The 20,180-nt window shown below is 34.6% G+C and overlaps 3 protein-coding genes across 6 annotated transcripts in view; 2 read left to right on the top strand and 1 right to left on the bottom strand.

The window, feature by feature from the left end:
- LOC106720305 (inositol-trisphosphate 3-kinase homolog) overlaps window positions 1-3,866 on the top strand; it is a 69,942-nt gene extending 66,076 nt beyond the window's left edge. For 3 of the 4 annotated variants that reach the window (XM_045686884.1, XM_014514921.2, XM_014514919.2), the window contains 2 exons: window positions 2,352-2,510; window positions 2,740-3,866. In XM_045686884.1, the coding sequence (XP_045542840.1) occupies window positions 2,352-2,510; window positions 2,740-3,660 (1,080 nt within the window). In that variant the 3' untranslated portion in view covers window positions 3,661-3,866. Of the gene's footprint in view, window positions 1-1,930; window positions 2,242-2,351; window positions 2,511-2,739 lie in introns of those variants that run through there. The other variant, XM_014514920.2, reaches the window with a different exon arrangement.
- Window positions 3,867-5,874: 2,008 nt separating this feature from the next.
- On the bottom strand, window positions 5,875-8,446 carry LOC106720221 (protein claret segregational). The gene is made up of 2 exons (XM_014514813.2): window positions 8,365-8,446; window positions 5,875-7,767 (listed from the first exon to the last, which is right to left on the bottom strand). The coding sequence occupies exon 2, from the start codon at window positions 7,765-7,767 to the stop codon at window positions 5,995-5,997; it is 1,773 nt and encodes a 590-aa protein (XP_014370299.2). The 5' UTR covers window positions 8,365-8,446; the 3' UTR covers window positions 5,875-5,994.
- A 455-nt stretch (window positions 8,447-8,901) lies between these two features.
- On the top strand, window positions 8,902-14,012 carry LOC106720131 (7SK snRNA methylphosphate capping enzyme bin3). The gene is made up of 5 exons (XM_014514713.2): window positions 8,902-10,247; window positions 11,161-11,351; window positions 11,722-12,083; window positions 12,949-13,170; window positions 13,404-14,012. The coding sequence occupies exons 1-5, from the start codon at window positions 9,214-9,216 to the stop codon at window positions 14,010-14,012; spliced, it is 2,418 nt and encodes an 805-aa protein (XP_014370199.2). The 5' UTR covers window positions 8,902-9,213.
- Window positions 14,013-20,180: the final 6,168 nt, after the last annotated feature.

The following is a 20,180-nucleotide window of genomic DNA, read 5'->3' as shown; positions in this document are numbered from 1 at the left end:
AACATTTACGTTCATTAACATGCTCAACTTTCACTTACATAATTACATTCCGGCTATCACGACAAACAGTCGAGCGAGCCAGCAAACGAGCAAACAATCGCCAATAGACGCATGCCAAATCACGCGACGTCACAATATTTGGGCTGTATCTTCCCCCTACGTCACACTGTATAAACATACACTGTTCTCAGAGTCATACTTCCATATTTTTGTTGTTAATTCACCGTTTGTATATTTATATAGCTATCTGTCTATAAAGACTGTTATCAACTATTAATATGAAAAAAAAAAAACATTGATACGATGTCATCGAAATTCGTCTATGGTATTTATTTTGAGCGTTAATGATTTTTAGATCCAGAAATATCATTAAACATAATGATGGTAAAAGTAGTTTCGCTCTGTGAATTTAATTTAATGACTTCAATTCATAATTTTTGGAATTAAAGTATTCTTTTTCCTATACCAACTCTTAATTTGGATTCAGTTTTAGGTTGAAATGGATCAAATTAAGCGCACCTATGTGTAGAATTTTACGAAGTGAAAACAAATAAATGCCGTCTTAAATCTATTTATGAATCAAAAAGGTTAAGGATAATTTTTAAGAATTTATTTCATACATAGAAAGATAGCTGGAAGGTTTTACCCACATTCAAATTCATAAAACAAAGGTGAACACAAAATCGCCTGACAATATCTTGTTGTTGCTATTGCTGCAGACGTCAACAAGAATTGATTTACACATAAAAGAGTTAGGGGAAAAATTGATAAACACTACAAGTGAAGGCAAAATTTGCAATATGTTGTTCTGCTCAGTTCGAAAACAAATTACTTTATTCATGTTATTCTCTTATGAAGTAATAACATTCACATCTGTAAAATATACCATGTATTGGATATCTCTCTACCAGGCTTGCTTGGAAGTAAAAAAAAAAACTTTTTAATATTATAATTGTGAGTAAACATAAATCCTCATTCTGAATAATATTGCCTAGTATTTAGACAATAGAGAGATTAAATTATCGGTGTAAGTCAGGCGTTATTGATATCACGGATTTAAAGAAACTGAATTATTGGAAGCTACCAACATGTATCTGATGTAACACCAGACGCATAGAGAATCTTTTGGTTAAGATTTACCTATCGTGTTGCAATTAAAACCACAAAAGTAAGATATGAGTGTGCGCATATTACCTCAGTTGATAAATAAAAATTAAGTAAGCGGTAAAAATATCAATAAACTAATAAGTATTTTGTGAATTTAAAGGTTGGTTAACTTGCTTAAATATGCGCAGTTGGAACTTCAACCAAAATTCTTGAAGACGCCGGCGATGAAATAAATTGATTAATAATTAATTATACAATAATATCTCAGTTTCAAAGGTAATCAATATTGTACCAAAGAGAGATCGTAGGTTAAAAAAATTAATTAGTATACTTTCGACGTTTATCTTACACATATTTTCGATTATGAAATGTTAACATTATATTTAGGCTAACGACAATAATGCCCACGCGCCATTAGCTTACCTTATTAGAATCAAAACATGGCTGCGAAGACTCAACGTACAGAATGAAAATCCACACCCATGAATGAAAAGTTTAAAAGATAAATGGTGGCAGATGCATTGCACCACATATTACCGCTTCTGTAAATGGTTAAACTTATAAAAACACTGTAGCGGCTGCCATTTCCCTCAGATTTTTTCCTGCGAGCTTTACTGACAATTCTAAATTGTATCACCTTTAGACCGTTACCTAACACCTGGTGCTCCTTTAAAATATACTAAAATAATATTACAAGAACACAATATTTTACAATTTACACAATTTTATTCAGTAGTTAGAAATAAGCTATGTGAGAGTAGATTTTTAAGGCGATCGTCCGAGCGAGGTAGTAGTTAAGTTTGGAAGAAAAACAGACGCTAGGAAAACTGCGTTAAGGCAAGCGGGAGGGCCGCGGAGTGCGGGCGCCGCAGCCGACGTCACGAGAAAGCCGAGGTCTCTATATAAGCTGAGCCGACCCTCCCACCGACATCACTCGCAGGCAGCTGAAGTTAGTTCACGCACGTCTATCGCTCCCGCGTACATTCGCCTCTACTACGCTCACTTGTGTTCACGCGTTCACCGCACGCACTCGTCATGACTGTCACCAGCAAGATGAACAGTGTTTCCCGCCAATCGGTCCTGAGCCGCCTCGGACCTGGTGGATTACTCTATGCCGCAAATAAAATTATAGCGGTACGTTGTTATAAAGTGTTGTGTTTGCCTTATCTTCCAACAGTGACCAACGTTTGCAAGAACTCTGTTGTATAGCATTGTGTTTGAACTTGTTCTTTGGTTGTCCTCAGGTTGCATCTGGCAAGGACGAGGACCGCTGGCGCGGTAAAGACGAGGGCGCTCTCTTCAAGCGCTGGAGACGCACGCCCTCGTCAGAGTCGGCCACCGCCGTCCCAGCTCCTGCAACACCGCAGTCGCAACCTTCTGAATTACTCAAGTTTTTAGCTATTGTAAGTGTTAAAAATTATTTTTCTATCAATATTTTTTTTTTTACTCAAGGATTCCTTTTAGATTAACAATATCAAGTTAAAGTAATAGAATTATAAAGTTTGTCTATTGAAAATTTAAAACTGTAGCTAATAAAAACATGTATTTCCTTGATTTATTTGTCATTGACTTTGATTTATAAATCTAACCGCCTCAAGATATCTGAGCTAATAGACATTTTTATTGTTACAGAATGCATTAGAATTATCTGCTCCAGCTTCGGATGCACTATTGAAGTCCAGATCGTCGGAATGGTTCCAGTTGTCGGGGCACCCCGGATCCCTGGCGCCGGCTGGGCCCGGCACCGTATGGAAGAGGCGCGCGGCCGGCGATCACCCGGCTCACAACCCCGAGCGTGACGCCTATGAAGCGCTCGCCGCCTGCCCCTACATGCGCTCCGCTATCCCGCGCTACTACCGCGACCTCGAGTACGGCGGCGAGCACTTCATCGAACTACAGGATCTCTTGCACGGATTTCGTGACCCGCACGTCATGGACATCAAGATGGGCACACGCACCTTCCTTGAGGATGAGGTCAGCAATGCCCGCGCGCGGCCCGACCTCTACGAGAAAATGGTGCGTTTGGATCCAAACGCCCCCACCGAAAGCGAGCATGCGGCGCGCGCCGTCACAAAGTTACGTTATATGCAATTCAGAGAACAGCAGTCCTCGTCCGCCGAGCAGGGGTTCAGAATCGAAGCCGTGAAGCTGCCGGGACAGCCACCTCTTACCGACTTACAGAAAGTCAAGGAGCCCAACCAGCTGGCCGCGACCATAGCGCGCTTCCTGGGCGATGAAAAACATGCTCGGCGAGCCATCACGGCGCGCCTACGTGAGATAAGAGACCTCTTCGAGCGCTCAGAGTTTTTCCGCACGCATGAGATTGTCGGCAGTAGTATCTTCATAATTTACGACGACGAGCGAGTGGGTGCCTGGTTGATTGACTTCGCAAAGACACGCCGCGTGCCCGAGGACATCGTGGTCAACCATCGCGCCCCTTGGAAGCAAGGAAATCACGAAGAGGGTTTCCTGTTTGGACTCGACAGGCTGATTAACATAATAGAAACCGCCGGGCTATCTAAAAAAGACAGCGAGCCCGAGGTGACGCGTTGAACGTGGTGCGAGGGAACCTTGGACTCGCTCCGCGGTCGCTGACCGCTCGGCCCCTGCGCCCACCGCTCATCCTGCGTCAGAGTAACGCTCGGAGATGTACAGAATATACTGTTTGTGTTTGTGCATATGAAAGATAATGCGATTGTTTCGCTTTATAAAACTGATCTAGTCCTTAATAATTTAAATAAAGTATCATTTTCTTAATACTTATTTTTTTTATTTAAAACCTATATAAAAAGGCTTGATTTACTCACTTTTTACCATTAAAATTAAAATGGTTTTATAGCCAGAGATAATATAGGAAAATACACTCATAGCTGAATGTTACCAGCTTTTAATGTAATAAATAATAAAATATATAAAAAAATTAGAAAACATTTACCTGAGAAATACCTATCGCTAATAAATTTAAAGAGGTAGGTACATTAAATAAAAATAATTTAAATGCACAAATACCTTACTTAAAGGAATAAACTTCATCAATAATAATTTACACTTGAAGTTAGTTTCCTACCCTCAAGCTACACATAATCTAAGATGAATTGTCATAATATATCGTCAAATGAAAATAAGTCAGTAAAAATTATATTTATAAATGCCTATTTCTCTCTAGCCATCCTCGTAATGCCTAGAGATAGACGAAGTTATCTTAATTTTTTTACTCTTACTTGTTTTACCTACCCATCTATTAACTGGAAAGGTAGGTTAGACAGATTACTGGAGATAGGAATTCTTGTACAAATTGTGCTCATCTGCGTTTAAAAAATTTCTCTGTAAAAATGTAGCTCTCCAAGGTCTGAGGCATGACAACAGTATATATAGACGATACTATATACAGGTAAGATTAGCGATGGATAAAAAAATAAGGCTCAAAATATATTTTACACACGTATATATAATAATCTATAATTACATACTATAAAATCCGTAGTCTTTCCACTTTGCAAACCTGTTAGCCTATTTGAAAACCAGTAGCGCCATCTAACGATGAAACAATAAACTTACCACAGTTCTGTAAATTAATGTATTGATTGCATCAAAGAAAGATTGACGGGAGGTGCGTTTTGCTGCATTTACAATTGCATTATTTAAATAAAAAATCATTTACAAGGTTTCTGAGACCAAAATCTCCGTTTAAACATATTGTTATCGCTGTTATATCAAAGATATTGACAGAGATGACATGTGTTATACAGATGTTGGTCTCAGAAACCCACGGTTATAGCCTTAGCTTTATAATTTTATTAAAACAAGAAAGTTATTTGTAACTAATTTATTATGTAAGAATAAGAATAAAAGTTGTTCATCTAAGATACTATTTTTATAATAAAAATTATAATTACAATAACACTCCATAGTTATAAAAATAAAACTAAGCGTCAAGTAAATAAAAGTAAGCGTCAAGTCGTAATTAAAATTGTGAAATAATGTGCATATGATAGCCATTTTTTAGGGTACAAAAATACTGCAATATATGTTACAACTATTAACATAACACAACAATGGTTGAATTAGAAAAAAAAATGATATTTAAAAAAACTTTCAGTTTGTTTACCACAACTGAACATTGTACAAATATTTTTAACACAATCATGTACATAACTATGCAATGTCAAAAAAATGAAATAACAGTTTGAAAAATACAATGTCAAATCCTTTATTCCGTCCAGCAGTTGGGCTATTGTGTAATTTGAATACTAACGACCTTACAAAGCCCAAAAATAACCATACATACTGTTCAAAATAGTTTTCCATTAAGATCTTAACATAACTGCGGTTTTCTACTATTCTACAGCTCTCTACTCTACCTAAAAAAAAAAAAATCAGAACAAAATGTTTGTACAATTGCTTCGGCAGGGGTATTCGCATGGTTATGTTGGGAGATAATAAACATATTAGTGTAATAAATAATAAGAATAATTGTTTAGAGATTCGAGGTGACAAGATATTTGTTATCTTTGTTAAATCACAAACAAGTTTCTTCTCCCCAGTTAACGCTACTTCACTTGATTAAATTACTTTATTTTTATAACTAAATTTCAATGAGTTAAAATACATTTAATTGGTGGAATAATAATGAGAATAATAAGTTTTTGGGAAAACATTAACTATTTTATATTTAAATTTATAAACTAAATGTCCGAAAAAAGACATTTATAATTAATTAAAAATACAAATAAACTTGCATTGTAGCTATAATATTTTAGGACTAATCTAAGTTAATGCAGGTCACATTATAAGTTGTTTATAATTATAATAAGCAACATCATTTAAGCTTCAATGTAATGTCATTAGTATTAACATGAAATCAAAAATATCCGTCAGAATGTAACATTAAAAATTGTCAACCATTGTCAGATTCTTCTTCGCTTTAGTTGTGCGGCAGCTGTTTACTTTGGTAGCAAACCGCAAGGAGTTCAAAGTCTCACCGAAACATTCATCAAATTGGTTGATGTTGACCAACATAAGTGTTTTAGAATTGCCGCCGAGACTAGGCATCAGGAGGTGGGTTAATTTAGAGTTTCTGTATGGAATGTGAGATTGATGTGTTTGTAATGAAAGGATGACTTTGGAGAGTTCAGATAATGATCTGTTTATATGTTTGGTTTCATCCATTCTCTGAGTTGTTTTACCACTCTCTGATCCAGCCAGATCAACCAAATTTAAATTACTTGTAAATTTCTCTTTGCGTGTTTCATTGATAGCTGCTATCTTAATTTGTGCAACAGAGTGGGACCTGGAGCTTCGTTCGTTGTTTAATGTTGCAGCTGTTTGTCTGTTACGTTGGGCAAACATCAATAGCCTGATGAAATCGTGAGCACTTGCAACTTCTTCTTCTTTTAAATTGGACACATAGACATCAGTGCCCTTAGAATTAACCATTTTGATGTCATGATTATCCTGTTCTTTATTGGAATCCAGCAAGTCATAGATGACTTCATTGTATATTTCTAAAAAGTTTGCTTTGACAGTTAATTCCCAGCCCATTCTCTTCAAATCTTCCATACAGCTGAATATCATATCAATTGATCGAGGTATGATTCCATAATTTTCCTTACCGCAACTTCCTTCCATTGTGTATGTTTTACCTGAACCAGTTTGGCCATAGGCAAATATACATACATTGTAACCATCCAGAGCGGATTGTATCATTGATGACACCTGCGTAAAAACATCTTCTTGAGTAGCATGAGGTGTAAAAATGCCATCAAATGTAAAAGAGTGTTGCGATTTGCCTTTTTTAGCTGAACTTAACAACTCTGTCTTCTCAACTTCTATAGAACAAGCATCTAATACATTCAGGCTAAACAGAGGTTTCGATTTCTCTGATTCTAGAGGCGGCCGTACCCTGCAGTAAACTCGAATATTTCCTTTCAGATCTTGAACAGTATTTCTCAAGATTCTTTGGTCCTTATACATAAGTGCTAGTATATTCTGTAATGCATCCGTCTCTTCCTGCAAACTTTTATGACGTTGAGATAAATCATTATATTCCTTGTCCAAGTGGTCATATTCCAATGATTTTTGCTTTAGACTATTTGCAACTTCATTTAAAATTTTAATTTTATTTTGAAGTTCTTCATATGCATGTTTTGTAATATCATAATCAATTTTTAGAGTTTGTAGTTCTGAGGTTCTTTCTTTCAAATCTTTAATAGTGTTGAGCAATTTTTCTCTTATTATGTCTTTTTCTGTATTTGTACTTTGCAAAGCTTCTTTTACTTTTTCATAGTCTTCATTTGTCTCTACATGCTTTTCTTTCAAATCACTATATTCTGCCTTAAGAACTTTATGTTTTTCTAGTAAATCTTGAAATCTGGCTTTGTAATCGTATGGTGGAATCTTTGGGTTTAGATTTGTCTTATTATTACTTTTAGCAGAAGGTCCAGCAGCTACAACTGGCACTGAAGCAGCTCTCTTCACTCTGGGAGCTGGCAGTGTTGTAGGCACCCCATTTCTCCCAATAGGTTTAGTATGATTTAAAATTAAAAGTTTTTTATCTGCATCACTTAGAGTCTTCGCTAAAATTCTGGATGTGGGTCTGCCATTCAAAATGGTGGGTCTGTTTTCTTTTGTAGATATAGGCAATTTTGGAATTTTTGACATCTGTAACAGTATTTAAAATATGACTGTCACACTGTAATTATGAGTGCACAAGACATGATTACCTAACAATAAACTCAATTGACCCTTTGACACTCAGAGAAGAATATAAATAAAATGATATTCCATTTTTCAAAATAAGGCTAGGAAGTTACGATGGAATGTAAATAGATAAATACAGCTATCCCCGCTTACAAGTGGGAGCAAAAATACAACTTATGACAATATAATTATTTTTAACATTATGTAAACACATTTATTCTTCTGGTATCATCAACTTCATGGATAAATCCAAGTTAACAGATGAATTAATTAGTAATATGAGAACTAATATTGAATTAAATTTAAAGGGATATGTTAAAAATAGCTTCACTTCTGGTAAGCATATAGGACGACCATGTAAATATTTATCATCATTGTTCACAAATATACAATACAATCTTACCGTTTTAAAAATAACAACATTCAAAAACATCAATTCAAATTTTAAAGACAATTTATGTATGTCATAAACGGGATCTATTAGTATATTTGTACAGTATAATGATAAGTTTTAATCCAGTAACATATAACTTAAAAAGATGAGCAAATATACCATACCTTTTTTATTTTTAAACACACAATTATAGCGTTTTTTAAATCATAAAGCTTAGCTTTGCTGTTTGTCAAGTCAAACGGTCACTTTTCAATTCAATTCAAATTCAAAAACTATACGCTTCGTTAGTATTACCATTATGAAATATTGATTTTGCAAAAATTGAACAAATCTATTTTTTAAAACTAAAAACGCATTTTTATACAATATCCTATGACAAAATGACGAAAAAATTTATCGAAGATATTAGTACTTGCCACTTTTATTAGGTTTATAATTATAGAACGAAAAAATTTGGTTTTAGATCTTAATTTTTTACGTTTAGATTAGCTTTTGCTCAATTTTCCGTAAATTAATAAAAATGAAAATAAAATTCATGAATTAAGGCCTAAAAATTCAGCATTACGACGATACTGCTATTCTCTAATTTAAATGGTCAACTCTAGTGTACGTGCGTAGTTTCTTTTGCTCTTTGCCAGAAAAGTCCGTGGGTTGTATATTTTATTATCACTGGCAACTTTTAACGCTGTCTGTCATATTGCCATTTTCCTAATCAGTTTCTCACCAGTACTGTGTTTGTGGTGTGATACGTGCAATATGGAGCATATTGTTTTGTTAAGTGATTAAATGAGAATTAAGTGAACTTATAGATATAAATCATAATAATAGGAGATTTTTAGTGAAATCTAATTGTGTACTTTGTTTTTTGCTACTTTACAAATACCATTGTTATACCCTGTTTATCACCATTGGCGGATGTCCTTGTAGATTTTATGAGATCTGAAGTGGCGGTAAATTTAATTTTTTTAAATGTTACTAACTTAATATGTAAAATCTAGTTACTCGTAACAGTAATGATGGAGAATGTTGAAGAAAGCGTAGTTAAGAGTGAAAATAAAAATAAGATTGTTAATATGGAAAACGAGGCGGGAGACATTTCTGATACCGAAGCGCCGGATACAAGTGAACCATCTGTTTGCGTATCGCAGGCCCCAGTGGTTGATGGTGTGAGCTGCGCAAGAGAAAATGAAGCACTTGGCCCAGGAGGATCGAAGAAACCAAAGAAAAAATCTCGTGGCAAGAAGAGTCATGTCGCAGCAAAGGATAATGTTGAAAAGGGTGCTATAAGAAGAGTTCATTATCCGGGGACTAAATTTAAACAATTCAGGAAAAGGGCACAAAGTTTTCCTTCTATCTCAAAGTTTTTTCTTCCAAATAAAAGGCCGCGTAAAGAAGCTTTCATTCCACCTACGAAATTCTTACTTGGCGGAAATATTTCCGATCCGTTAAACTTAAATAGCCTGCAAGATGAAGACATAAACAGAGCAATGAATGCGGTTACTCCAGAATCATCACCCTTGCCAACACCACCCAGGCACAAAGCCAAAATAGACGTGATTATTCCTCCAAACATTCGAGATCCATTAAATTTAATGGATCCTGTGGACAATGATGAGTATGAGAAAAGGTTGGAGATGCAACAGAGAAGACCAAGGAAAAGGGCTAGAATTAGACGCCGAACCACTGAAAATATGATACCATCTATAGAGGTGACAGAGGAAAAAGTGGAGAATATAAAAGAACCCCCTCCTCCAGAGCCATCTACATCAAAGTCTAGAAAAAGATCATGCAGTGATAGTGATAATGCTTCACAGAAAGGGAAAGAGGGAAAAAAATTGAGGCGTATGGATTCTTTGGATAAAATAGTGAGCCCAGTAGTGCCCCAACCTGGAGCCTGGATGCGTGCTCGGCCAAACCAGCATCCTGCACAGCCGGAGCGCCGCACTTCGCCTCACCGCACTAAACCCAAAAGTGATGACAAAGTGGCTCAGACTTTACCAGTCTTTCATTCAAAAAATACGAGATTTCAGTATGGGAATTATGACAGGTAAATTGGAATCAAATAAGTTATCAGTATATACCATTTTAGTATGTATTTACACACCCCTTTAAATAATAGATAGCCTAAAAAATTTTCTAAGTGGAGGACATTTGATTACAAAAAGAATTATTCAAATCTATGCTGTGGTTGCTGAGATCCTATGTAACACAGAAATGAAAGTTTACGCTTTATTATGAAGGTACAATTAGACTATGATATAAATTCTGACATAAAATGTCAGACATTAATGTGTGTACTGTTTATACTTTTACGGATTTTTACACAGTGGCTGATGCGATACTTATTATCTTGTCGCAATACATTTGCAATCAGATGCGCTTGTGTTCAGAGACAATCAATGTACTCGCTGAGTGAACCTTGTATAGTGTCTTAGTCTAATAATACCTTAAAAATTTTGATAATATTTGTTTAAAATCTAGAAGTTTATTTTATTTACAAATACCCATTTATTTTTGGCTAGTATTTTGTGGTGGCAATATTTTTTTTACTTAAAAATTTTTTAACATATTTATCATTTGACATCTGTGTATTTCAATTCACAATCCTAGGACAATTGTAAGCTTATTTAATATAGTTACAAGAAATATTAGTAAATCATTTGCAATAACCTATTAATATTTTAATTAATAAATTGAGATTGAATGTGGATGGCTATAAAGGTAGAGGAAGACCAAAGAAAGTATGGATGTATTGTGTGAAAGAAGATATGCGTAAGAAGGGGGTAAATTCAGATATGACGGCTGATAGAGATGTATGGAGGAGTAGTACATACTGCCGACCCTCCATAGGGATAAGGGCAGGTTGATGATGATGATGACGATGATTTTAATTAATAAAGTAAGGGTTACAATTAGGGTTATTACTTTTTTAAATTGAGTATTGCTTATTTTTTTTTCAGGTATTATGGATACCGTCACTTGAACGCTATGATGGATATAAGGCTGCAGGTGTTTGAGATGCATAGACATTTGTTCCAGAATAAGGATGTGTTGGACATTGGATGTAATGTTGGTCACATATCTATAGCTGTTGGCCGCACACTTGGCGCTAGATCCGTTGTTGGCATTGATATAGACCCTCTCCTCATTGGTACATAACTCATTTACTTTAATATCATTTAATTATTGTTTTGTTTAATATTAGACTAATCTCAAGAATATAAATAGATGGGAAATCAGCATCAATGCATCCCGTATGATGGCTCAAAGGAGATTTAAACAAAAACAAGCTAATATTTAATTTAACAATTTAATTAATTTTTGGAATAATTAAAAACATTTTTTAAAATTAATATTTAGTAAAAAATAGAATGAAATCTAAAAATAATAGTATTTGTTAATATCAATTCATTTTGTTTGAACAAGCATTATCTGTGCCAGTTGTAGATTTCGTACTTATTTAAGTTTTCATATATATTAAAATAAACTGTCATTAATAGTGTTTATTAAATCTGTTTTAGGAAGGGCTAGAAAGAATTTGAAAGCATTTATACCGATTCCAACAGAAGTGCCAAAGATTGAGGAAGAGAAGAAATTGGAAGGTGATGTGGAAGAAGAAAAAAAGGTTGATTGTGACCAATGCAAGGAACTGAAGTGTGATGGTTGTGTTTCCACTGAACAAAAACAGGATAAGAGTGAAGATAGTAAAAAGTCACTGACTGGCAGGAAAATCAGGAAGCCAAGGAAAAATAGAAAGGCAGTAAATAAGCAAGATCATGGTCAATGTTTCTTCCCCATGTCAATGTCGGTGTTGTTTGGACCACTTGATAATACATCAGAAGTTGCTCCTCCTGTATTTCCATATAATATAACATTTAAGCAGGTAAATATACTTTTAAATATGTTTTAATATTTTTCATATGTTTTGGCAGAAAAAAGTTTTTAAAGTTTAGTGTAACTTTATTCATTACTAGCTGTCGTCCGCGATTCCGTTCATGTGGAATTAAAAAAAAACTTTATAAGTAGCCCATGCATTCTTCCATACTATGTTCTACATCTGTGCCGAATTTCATCAAGATCCGTTGAGCCGTTATGGAGATACCTTCAAACAAACATTTATCCATACATCCATCCATCAATCTAAATTTTCGCTTTTATAATATTATTACTAAGATTACTAAGACTAAGATGGTAGACTTCACTTATGATAACACTGGTGCAGTAGATATGAGTTTGTTGAAAAGTATGTTAAGTGTGATTGAATATTAACTTCAATTGTGAAATGCATTAGGTAGGTAAAGTTTTATTACAAAATTTTACTAATATTATAAATGCGAATGTCTTCGCTGTTCGCTGCTTCGGATGGATGCATGTTTGTTTGAAGATATATCTGGAACGGTTTCACAGATCTTGATGAAATTTGGCATAGATGTAGAATATAGTCTGGAAGAATACTTAGGTTTTTAAGTGTTTTTTTAATGTCGTGCGGATGGATTTGCGGGCGACAGCTAGTACTTATATAAAGGATACAGACAGTAAATGTAAAGAGAGATGAGGCGAATTTGCATAAATTTACGAAGTTGTGACTTGATAATGCAAAATATACATAACTTGGACATGCTGTACTTGAGTTGAATGAATAGAAACATTAATTAAACTTAATAATTTACTTTTTTACGCCATTACAATTTATTCTAATTTGAATTATTCTTGCAAACCTTACAACTACCTACTTTTTTCTTTTACAGGGAAACTATGTTCCCCGTGAGGACATAATAGCTTCAGGAATGGAGAGTCCACAGTTCGACTTGATTCTATGTCTGTCGACGACCAAGTGGATGCATCTGAACTGGGGAGACGCCGGTTTAAAGCGGGCCTTCCGGCGTATGTTTGCTGACCTTCGTCCTGGAGGGAAACTAGTGCTCGAAGCACAAAACTGGGCTAGTTATAAGAAGAAAAAGCGTCTAACGGTAATACTTTATTTTTAAATAAATAGGGACATACGAAACACCTTTTATTTTGGAATAAACAATTGACATTCATATTTTACAATTTCACATTCTAAACTCTTTTACTATAAACTTGCTTGGCTTGCTTATTTATATATAGTGACCTACATACATACATCTGCACTCTTAACTAATGATACTGAGACCAATATAACGGTGTTAAATTATTCAAAGTGTGTTTGTTTGAATTTCAGCCAACAATATACGAAAACTTCAATTCAATAGAGATGTTCCCCCACAAATTCCGCGAGTACCTGCTGTCGCCCGAGGTGGGGTTCAGCAAGTGTTGCGTGCTGGGGGTGCCGCAGCACGCGAGCAAGGGCTTCCGCCGGCCCATACAGCTGTTCGTGAAGGGCGACTTCACGCCTAGCAAGGCGCGCTGGTCGGACGCGCACGCGCCTTCCTCGCACCACCAGCCGGAGGCGGAGCCGCCGCGCCGCACCGTGTACGCGCCCGTCGCTCCCGCCTACCGGCCCAGCGACGACGCGCCCTCCTGCGGCGCCGCCACGCCCTACTCGCCCAACCTCGATTGCAGCGCCGACGACTCGCCCTTCTACAACCCGCGCAGCGATACGTACGCGCCCTCATATCAGCCGCCGCGGCCTACCGTGTACGCCACCATCCCGTCGCCGTTGGGCAGCGCCTCGCCCGCAGCCTCGCCGGCCGCATCGCCCGCACCCCACGCACCCCTCGCACCCCACGCGCCCCACGCCTCGCCCGCACCCCACGCCGACCAGCTGTCTGCGCGGGGCTTCCCCGCCCCCGCCCCCGCCCCCGCCCCCGACCGCCTGCACGACGACTGAACGCCGCCTCTCACTTATATGTGTAAATATCATTTTAGATCCCGTAGGATTATGTTTCCATAGGATGAACATATTTTATAATATTATACTCGGTAATATATTCGTTATGTGTTTCATTGAGCCCCCCCCCCTCTACCAGTGAAAGGCTTTTGCGTTTTTCGTTTATTACAATTTATTGTTTAATCGTCATTATGTTATTATATTGTTAAAGCGTAAATAGAAACGACATTTTTAGCGGTTTTTATTGGAAATTAATGTTTAATTTGAGCTATTTTCTCATAAAAAAATAATACAAAACAACTGCATTAAAAGAAACACTTCGGTAACATTAAGCGTACCATTAATTTCATTAGTTGTATGTTCACATGTTTATTTTTGATAAAATAGTGGTACGGTTTTTGTCACCCGTGGTGTTATAACTTACTAATTAACGATATTATAACCTTAAATTGATGCATCTCTGTGAGACAAGTCAAAGGCGTTTGGAACCGGAGTGTTAAACTACGACATCTCATCATAAATGGAGAGAGCAACAAAATAATGGGTAAAAAAAATATTTTTTATAAATATTGAACCTCTAGCACACTGTCGCGAAAATGAGGCGATGCGAACTTTGAATTTTAATAAGATAATTTTCATATGAATTTGGTATGGATTTGGTTTGTTGCAGCGAATCATTAAGCAAGTAGGCTTATTCGTAGCGCAAAATTGAATTCAACGTTGTGCAAACAACGTTCCATTTTCGCTTTGATTTTATATTTTTCGCGTTGGAAATAAATTTCACATGTATAAAAGCATATTTAAAGTAGTGAAAATTGACTAGATGTGAACGAGGGTCTTTGTATGATAGGAGAGGCTATTAAGCAGTAGACAGACCTGTGTGTTTGAACATGTTTTTCCCAAAAAATAATCTAATTGATTTTATTTTTAATTGGACATTGTTGTGTTATACATGACAGTCAAAACCGTTTATGGCGACATCGTTTAGAACAACATACCGGTTAAATTGACCAAAATCAAAGGTCCTGGCTGAATGTTATATACATATCTTTCCTATTAATACCTGTCACCGGTTGTTACAACTATCGGTTTTTACGACTCAATATGAGTAGTCCCTTCGATGTCGTTATAACAGATTTTGACTGTAATTGAATTTATTTCCTAGCCATCAAATAGTTTGTTACGTAGAGGTTCTGATTTACATCGATTAATTGTTTTCTAACGCCGAAAGCACATTGACTGACAGCAAGTAAGTGGCGATTTGAATAAGTCAGTCATGCGCGAAATTAATTTCATCGAGATGATGCTTGTGTAGTAGACCTATATGTAGTAGATTCAAACAAGCGAAAGTCTCGTACTACAGACTACAGGTCAAGTTAGTACTAGTTGTAGTTGTTAGTAGTACTAGTTGTTTATTATACTAAGATTTAACTTTTTTTACAAGGTTGTAAAGAGCGAGCGACCATTGAATTCAAATAGTAATACTAATTTGTTCAATGCATTGCTGTACCCATAGTAAATAACAAATAATTGTATACGAAAGCGAGATAAATCTACTACAAATAAACGAGTACCCATAAGTATCTAATGTTTACTTAACTTTTTATGAAGGAAGCTACAAAGCAGTCACTGTAAGTGAATAAGTAACGTTCATATTCAATAATAAAGTTATCGACGTTTCACGACGTTGCTCGTTAAGTGCACTTCAGTATTGCTATCGAGTCGAAACGAGCAAGTCGACGTATAGGTTAAAAAAAATTCAAGTAACATTTTATCTTAAGAACATTTCATTGTTTACACATTGGAGTCGTACAGTTTCAATCGGAGGCCTAATTTTAGTCCTCTTTCCCTTCCCACTCTTTTCTTATTAAGAAAGGATGGGAAGTGGAAGTGGATTTGGCAGAAAAGGGGACGCATAGGAAGGAGAAATATCCTCTTTCTGTGCGTCCCCTTTTCCGTTGATTAAAGGTAGGCAACGCATCTGCATTTGCGGATGTCTATGGGCAACAGTCGCCTTGCTATTGCGGCGAATCCAGGTGGCCGTTTTCTCGTTTGCCACCTTGTGCTTTATAAAAAAAAAAGAAATTCGTTAATTCCCCGTTGAATATTAATTTGCATTAGAAAAAAAAAAAGAATAACTAATGATATCAATAAAAACTTGAATGGCATTTGATAAAACATGACTATCAACAAAAATTAAAAACCGAAGGAGCATAAGAAAGAAAAAGTTTTTTTTTATTACTATCAGTTCGTGATAATAGTCATGGCGGTAATAAATTTACTTTAAAGGTTATAATTTGAAACTTAGAGGCACGTACATGAGATGGTATTACGTGAACGTGATCTCATTCCGTATTTCAAAGTTAAATCACGTAAAATACATAAAGTTATACAATGCAGTAGTGTTTGATTAAACTTTTCTATAGCGTGTTTTATCATTTTTTAATTGATGCAATTATCAAGTAATCACTAAGTAACCTATTTCAGGACTATAGTAATTAGTCACTTCGCGGAACCATTTAATGTACGCTCTACATACAACCTTTTTGCTTATTAACTGTATGGTGATAAGACAACGATGTTATAAAATATTATTTATATCGTTGTTTTTTTAGATGAAAGTCATTATAAAATAAAGTTTATAAATTCTACCTTGCTAAAGATGTTTCCGCAGCAGATTATGTAGAAAGGTTTTTTATACAAACCTGCTAAAGTTATACCCACACTGTTTACAAGTATTAAGTTATACGCAACTTGCTAATGGACTAGCTCTAAGTGACCATCTTACTTAACGCCATCCACCTTCATTTTACAAAGCAAATATTTGTTTTTTTTTACTTTTTTAATAACTTATGAAATAACGTAATAAGCGCTTTTGATAACAGGTTTAATTGTACAAATTTATTTTTGAATGGAGAATTATTTGCTTAAGTTATTAAATTTTATTTCACGCACCAATCACTTTCACTTTAATGTTGAACCTAATTAAAATTTGACCTTAAATATTTACTTAAGCGATGTCTCAAAATCAGCGTCTTCCATTTGAAATTCAATTTTTATAGACAAGATAGGCTTAAAATAATAAAATTACTGGAGATACGACTAAGATTAAAATGAATGATAGAGATAAATTAACAGTATTTTATATTGTATCTCTAAGCCCGACGCAAAACTAGTATTAAAAACATCTGTGTATGTGTGAGCCTATCGGTGTCAAAGAACCTAATTACTAATAGTATGAAAAAATTGGTTGCTTTATTAATTATCTGGACAACACTTCATTAAAATTTACAATAACTTTTACTTCATTTTTTATAGAATTTTATACAACATTGTTCACACCCCTTTTATGAAGATTTATGTGTCATAAAAACGCATGATTTTTTAAATATTTAATCTGCGTAATGTAGCCAGGTTATGCTAATGTCGGGTCAGAATTTACATAACAATTTTTGCAACTTCAATGAATGTCCGCAATAAATATATGTATATAGGCAACAGGAAGTGGGTTTTGGTAACATTTAAAAATTCCACACTCGCCGAAAAAATATTTTTGTGGGAAATATACGAAAAACTAACTTTATAATTGAACATTTATCGTAAATGCTTAACAACATTCATATTCAGTTTTGAAAAATTAAAAATCTTTAATGAAAATTTAAATCGATACAATTTTATTGCTAGAATAGTAACTGCAATTGTTTGAATCTACGGTTCATTAAAACCGAATAACAATTTCATTGCATGTACAAGGGAGCACTCAGTCTCTGTTTTGAATTTAACAAAATTGATAGGGAAATAGTTCGCCAATTTGTCACATAGTGATTTCCTTACGTTGCTGCTACTAAAATATAAAAGGATAGCGTCGGACTAGTCTAGATTATAAATTAAAAGTTTCAAAGGCAAATTACATTCAAAACATTGAGAGATTGACTATTTAATGACATTGTAAACTAAAGATATATCGTTATTTATAAAATATGTCGCATTACTTTTACCTAAATAATAATATTAAACCTCATAAATTTAACTCTTTAATCTTTACGTAAACTGCGAGTTCTAAAACAGGGCGTTAAATTTATTTAAATTATAACGTGTTAACTCTGCAACATAAATCCATAGGGAGCGTGTTAACTAAGCTCTTCGAATGTACCTAAGCTGTTTTTAATGGCATTTGTTTTCATTATTCTACTTTTATATTATAAGTCGCTCGATGACAATGGTTTACGTTCAGTTTATCAACCTTTTCAGTGGTTACGGGAAAACTAACTAGTAGTCTATTAGTACTAATAACTAGTTGTCTTATTTTGTTACTATTGTTTAATCTTATTCCTCATATTATTTTTATTTTCAAGGATAGGATTTGTTATGCTTCATGTTTTACTACCGTTCTACCTTTAAATAAGTAGAAGGATAGTATATATATAGTATTTTTAAAATCTCATGTCACTTGGTACTAACACAACACTCAATAATATAAACTTATTTTATTTTTACTTGAAGTATAAAAGTCAAAGTATTCAAACTACTGTTCATTTAAAAAGAATGACGAATGCACATGACTGCAGACTGGATGAATTATGGTCCTTTGAAATAAAGTTTTATGGACGATGAAAAACTAGCACATGCTTTTTATTTCATATACGTATTTTTACGATTCTGTTTGTGTTTTATACTTCAACGTGCCATCATAAAAATGATATGTTTACCATTGTATAAATTCTAATCCAGTATACCAAAGATCGACAAAGTTTTATCTATTTTTATTTACAATTGTTATATTTTAAAAGCGTACGTGAGTAAATAACACCACACGCTATGACAATTTGTCTTGCATTTAATGCAATAGTTCCCCCACCAAGAGTTGTCAAAATGTGATTAGTTTTAACTTTAACTTTACTCGTATTATCACGGAAATATATTTTTTCTTGGAAATCTCTAATTGGCAAAGTACAACAAAGATATTAAATCCTTCGACATCGTTCATTTTACGTTGCATGTTGTTTTGGTTAGAATTTAGTAATCAAAAGGAAAGTCCACAAAGCTGCAAGGTTTATGTATGCACATATTTCATTATACAACAATGTTTAAGTTTCCGGAAATAACATGTCTTTGTTAACACAAGTTTATAATTTTCACAGTGGACTGGCATCTTAAGGTATAAAGGTTTTTGATATCACAATACCATTTTTTTATTTGTGACTGATAAATACTGTGATAAATGCAGGATAAAGGTATTACAAAAAAGTCTAAACATAATAGCGAAGTGGATACCCATTTATCGCTAACCCCATGATTGATCGTGGCAATCGGAATGCGTCCACGATTTCTCTAATGGATTGTCCTAAATCTTCGGTTCAGTCGTTGAAAAAAGTAGTGGTCGAAAGAGATAGCCACTTACCATCTGCGTAATTTTGATCGAAATGTAAAGTGCTGATTTTCACTGCTGCCTATTTTAAAAATAAAAAACAAGAGTAAACATGGATCAGAGAAAATATAGTATTTAAAATATAAATAAGGAAAATTTAAATTAATTATGAAATTTAATTTAATTAATTAGGAAAATAGCATGGACTTCAAATATATCTTAAGTATACTGCGGCGTTATAAAATTCTAGTGGTAAAAGGGTGTCGATGGAAAATCACTAATTTCTGCCTGTCTTTCTGAGTTATTGCTAATATCATTTAAGTCTATAATAATGAAAAATTGTATAAAGCAAAACTTCGTTGAATTTTACATCGTGTAGATAAATCAAGAGTGGCATATAGTTATACCCTAATTGAATAAGAAATATGAGTCGAGACTTTGCTAAAATAATATTTCAATATTCTTCGTGTCAATATGCTTGTGAAAAATTTACGACTTTTGAGTTAGAGTAAGACTTATGTCGATTTAAATGTTGTAACTTTTATTAAAATTTCTTCACAGCGTCTGTGATTTGTTTATGTTCAATGCGAAGCAAAGTTCTTACCATCTACGATATTAAATTTGATACAATTTTTTTTAATCATAACGTATTATACATTATGTATCCTTCACTAGGATGAAGTTAGAAATATTTGGGTTATGTAGCGCACCCTATGTTAACTTTATTAATTTCAGTTTAATATTAGCTCCTCATTACATTTATTATACGAAATTTAGCTTGTTCTTGTGAGATTAAACAC

This window comes from Papilio machaon, chromosome 4 (assembly GCF_912999745.1).
Source record: "Papilio machaon chromosome 4, ilPapMach1.1, whole genome shotgun sequence".
Lineage (NCBI taxonomy): Eukaryota > Metazoa > Arthropoda > Insecta > Lepidoptera > Papilionidae > Papilio > Papilio machaon.
The sequence above is the reverse complement of the archived record's forward strand: the minus strand, read 5'-3'. Positions and strand labels throughout refer to the sequence as shown.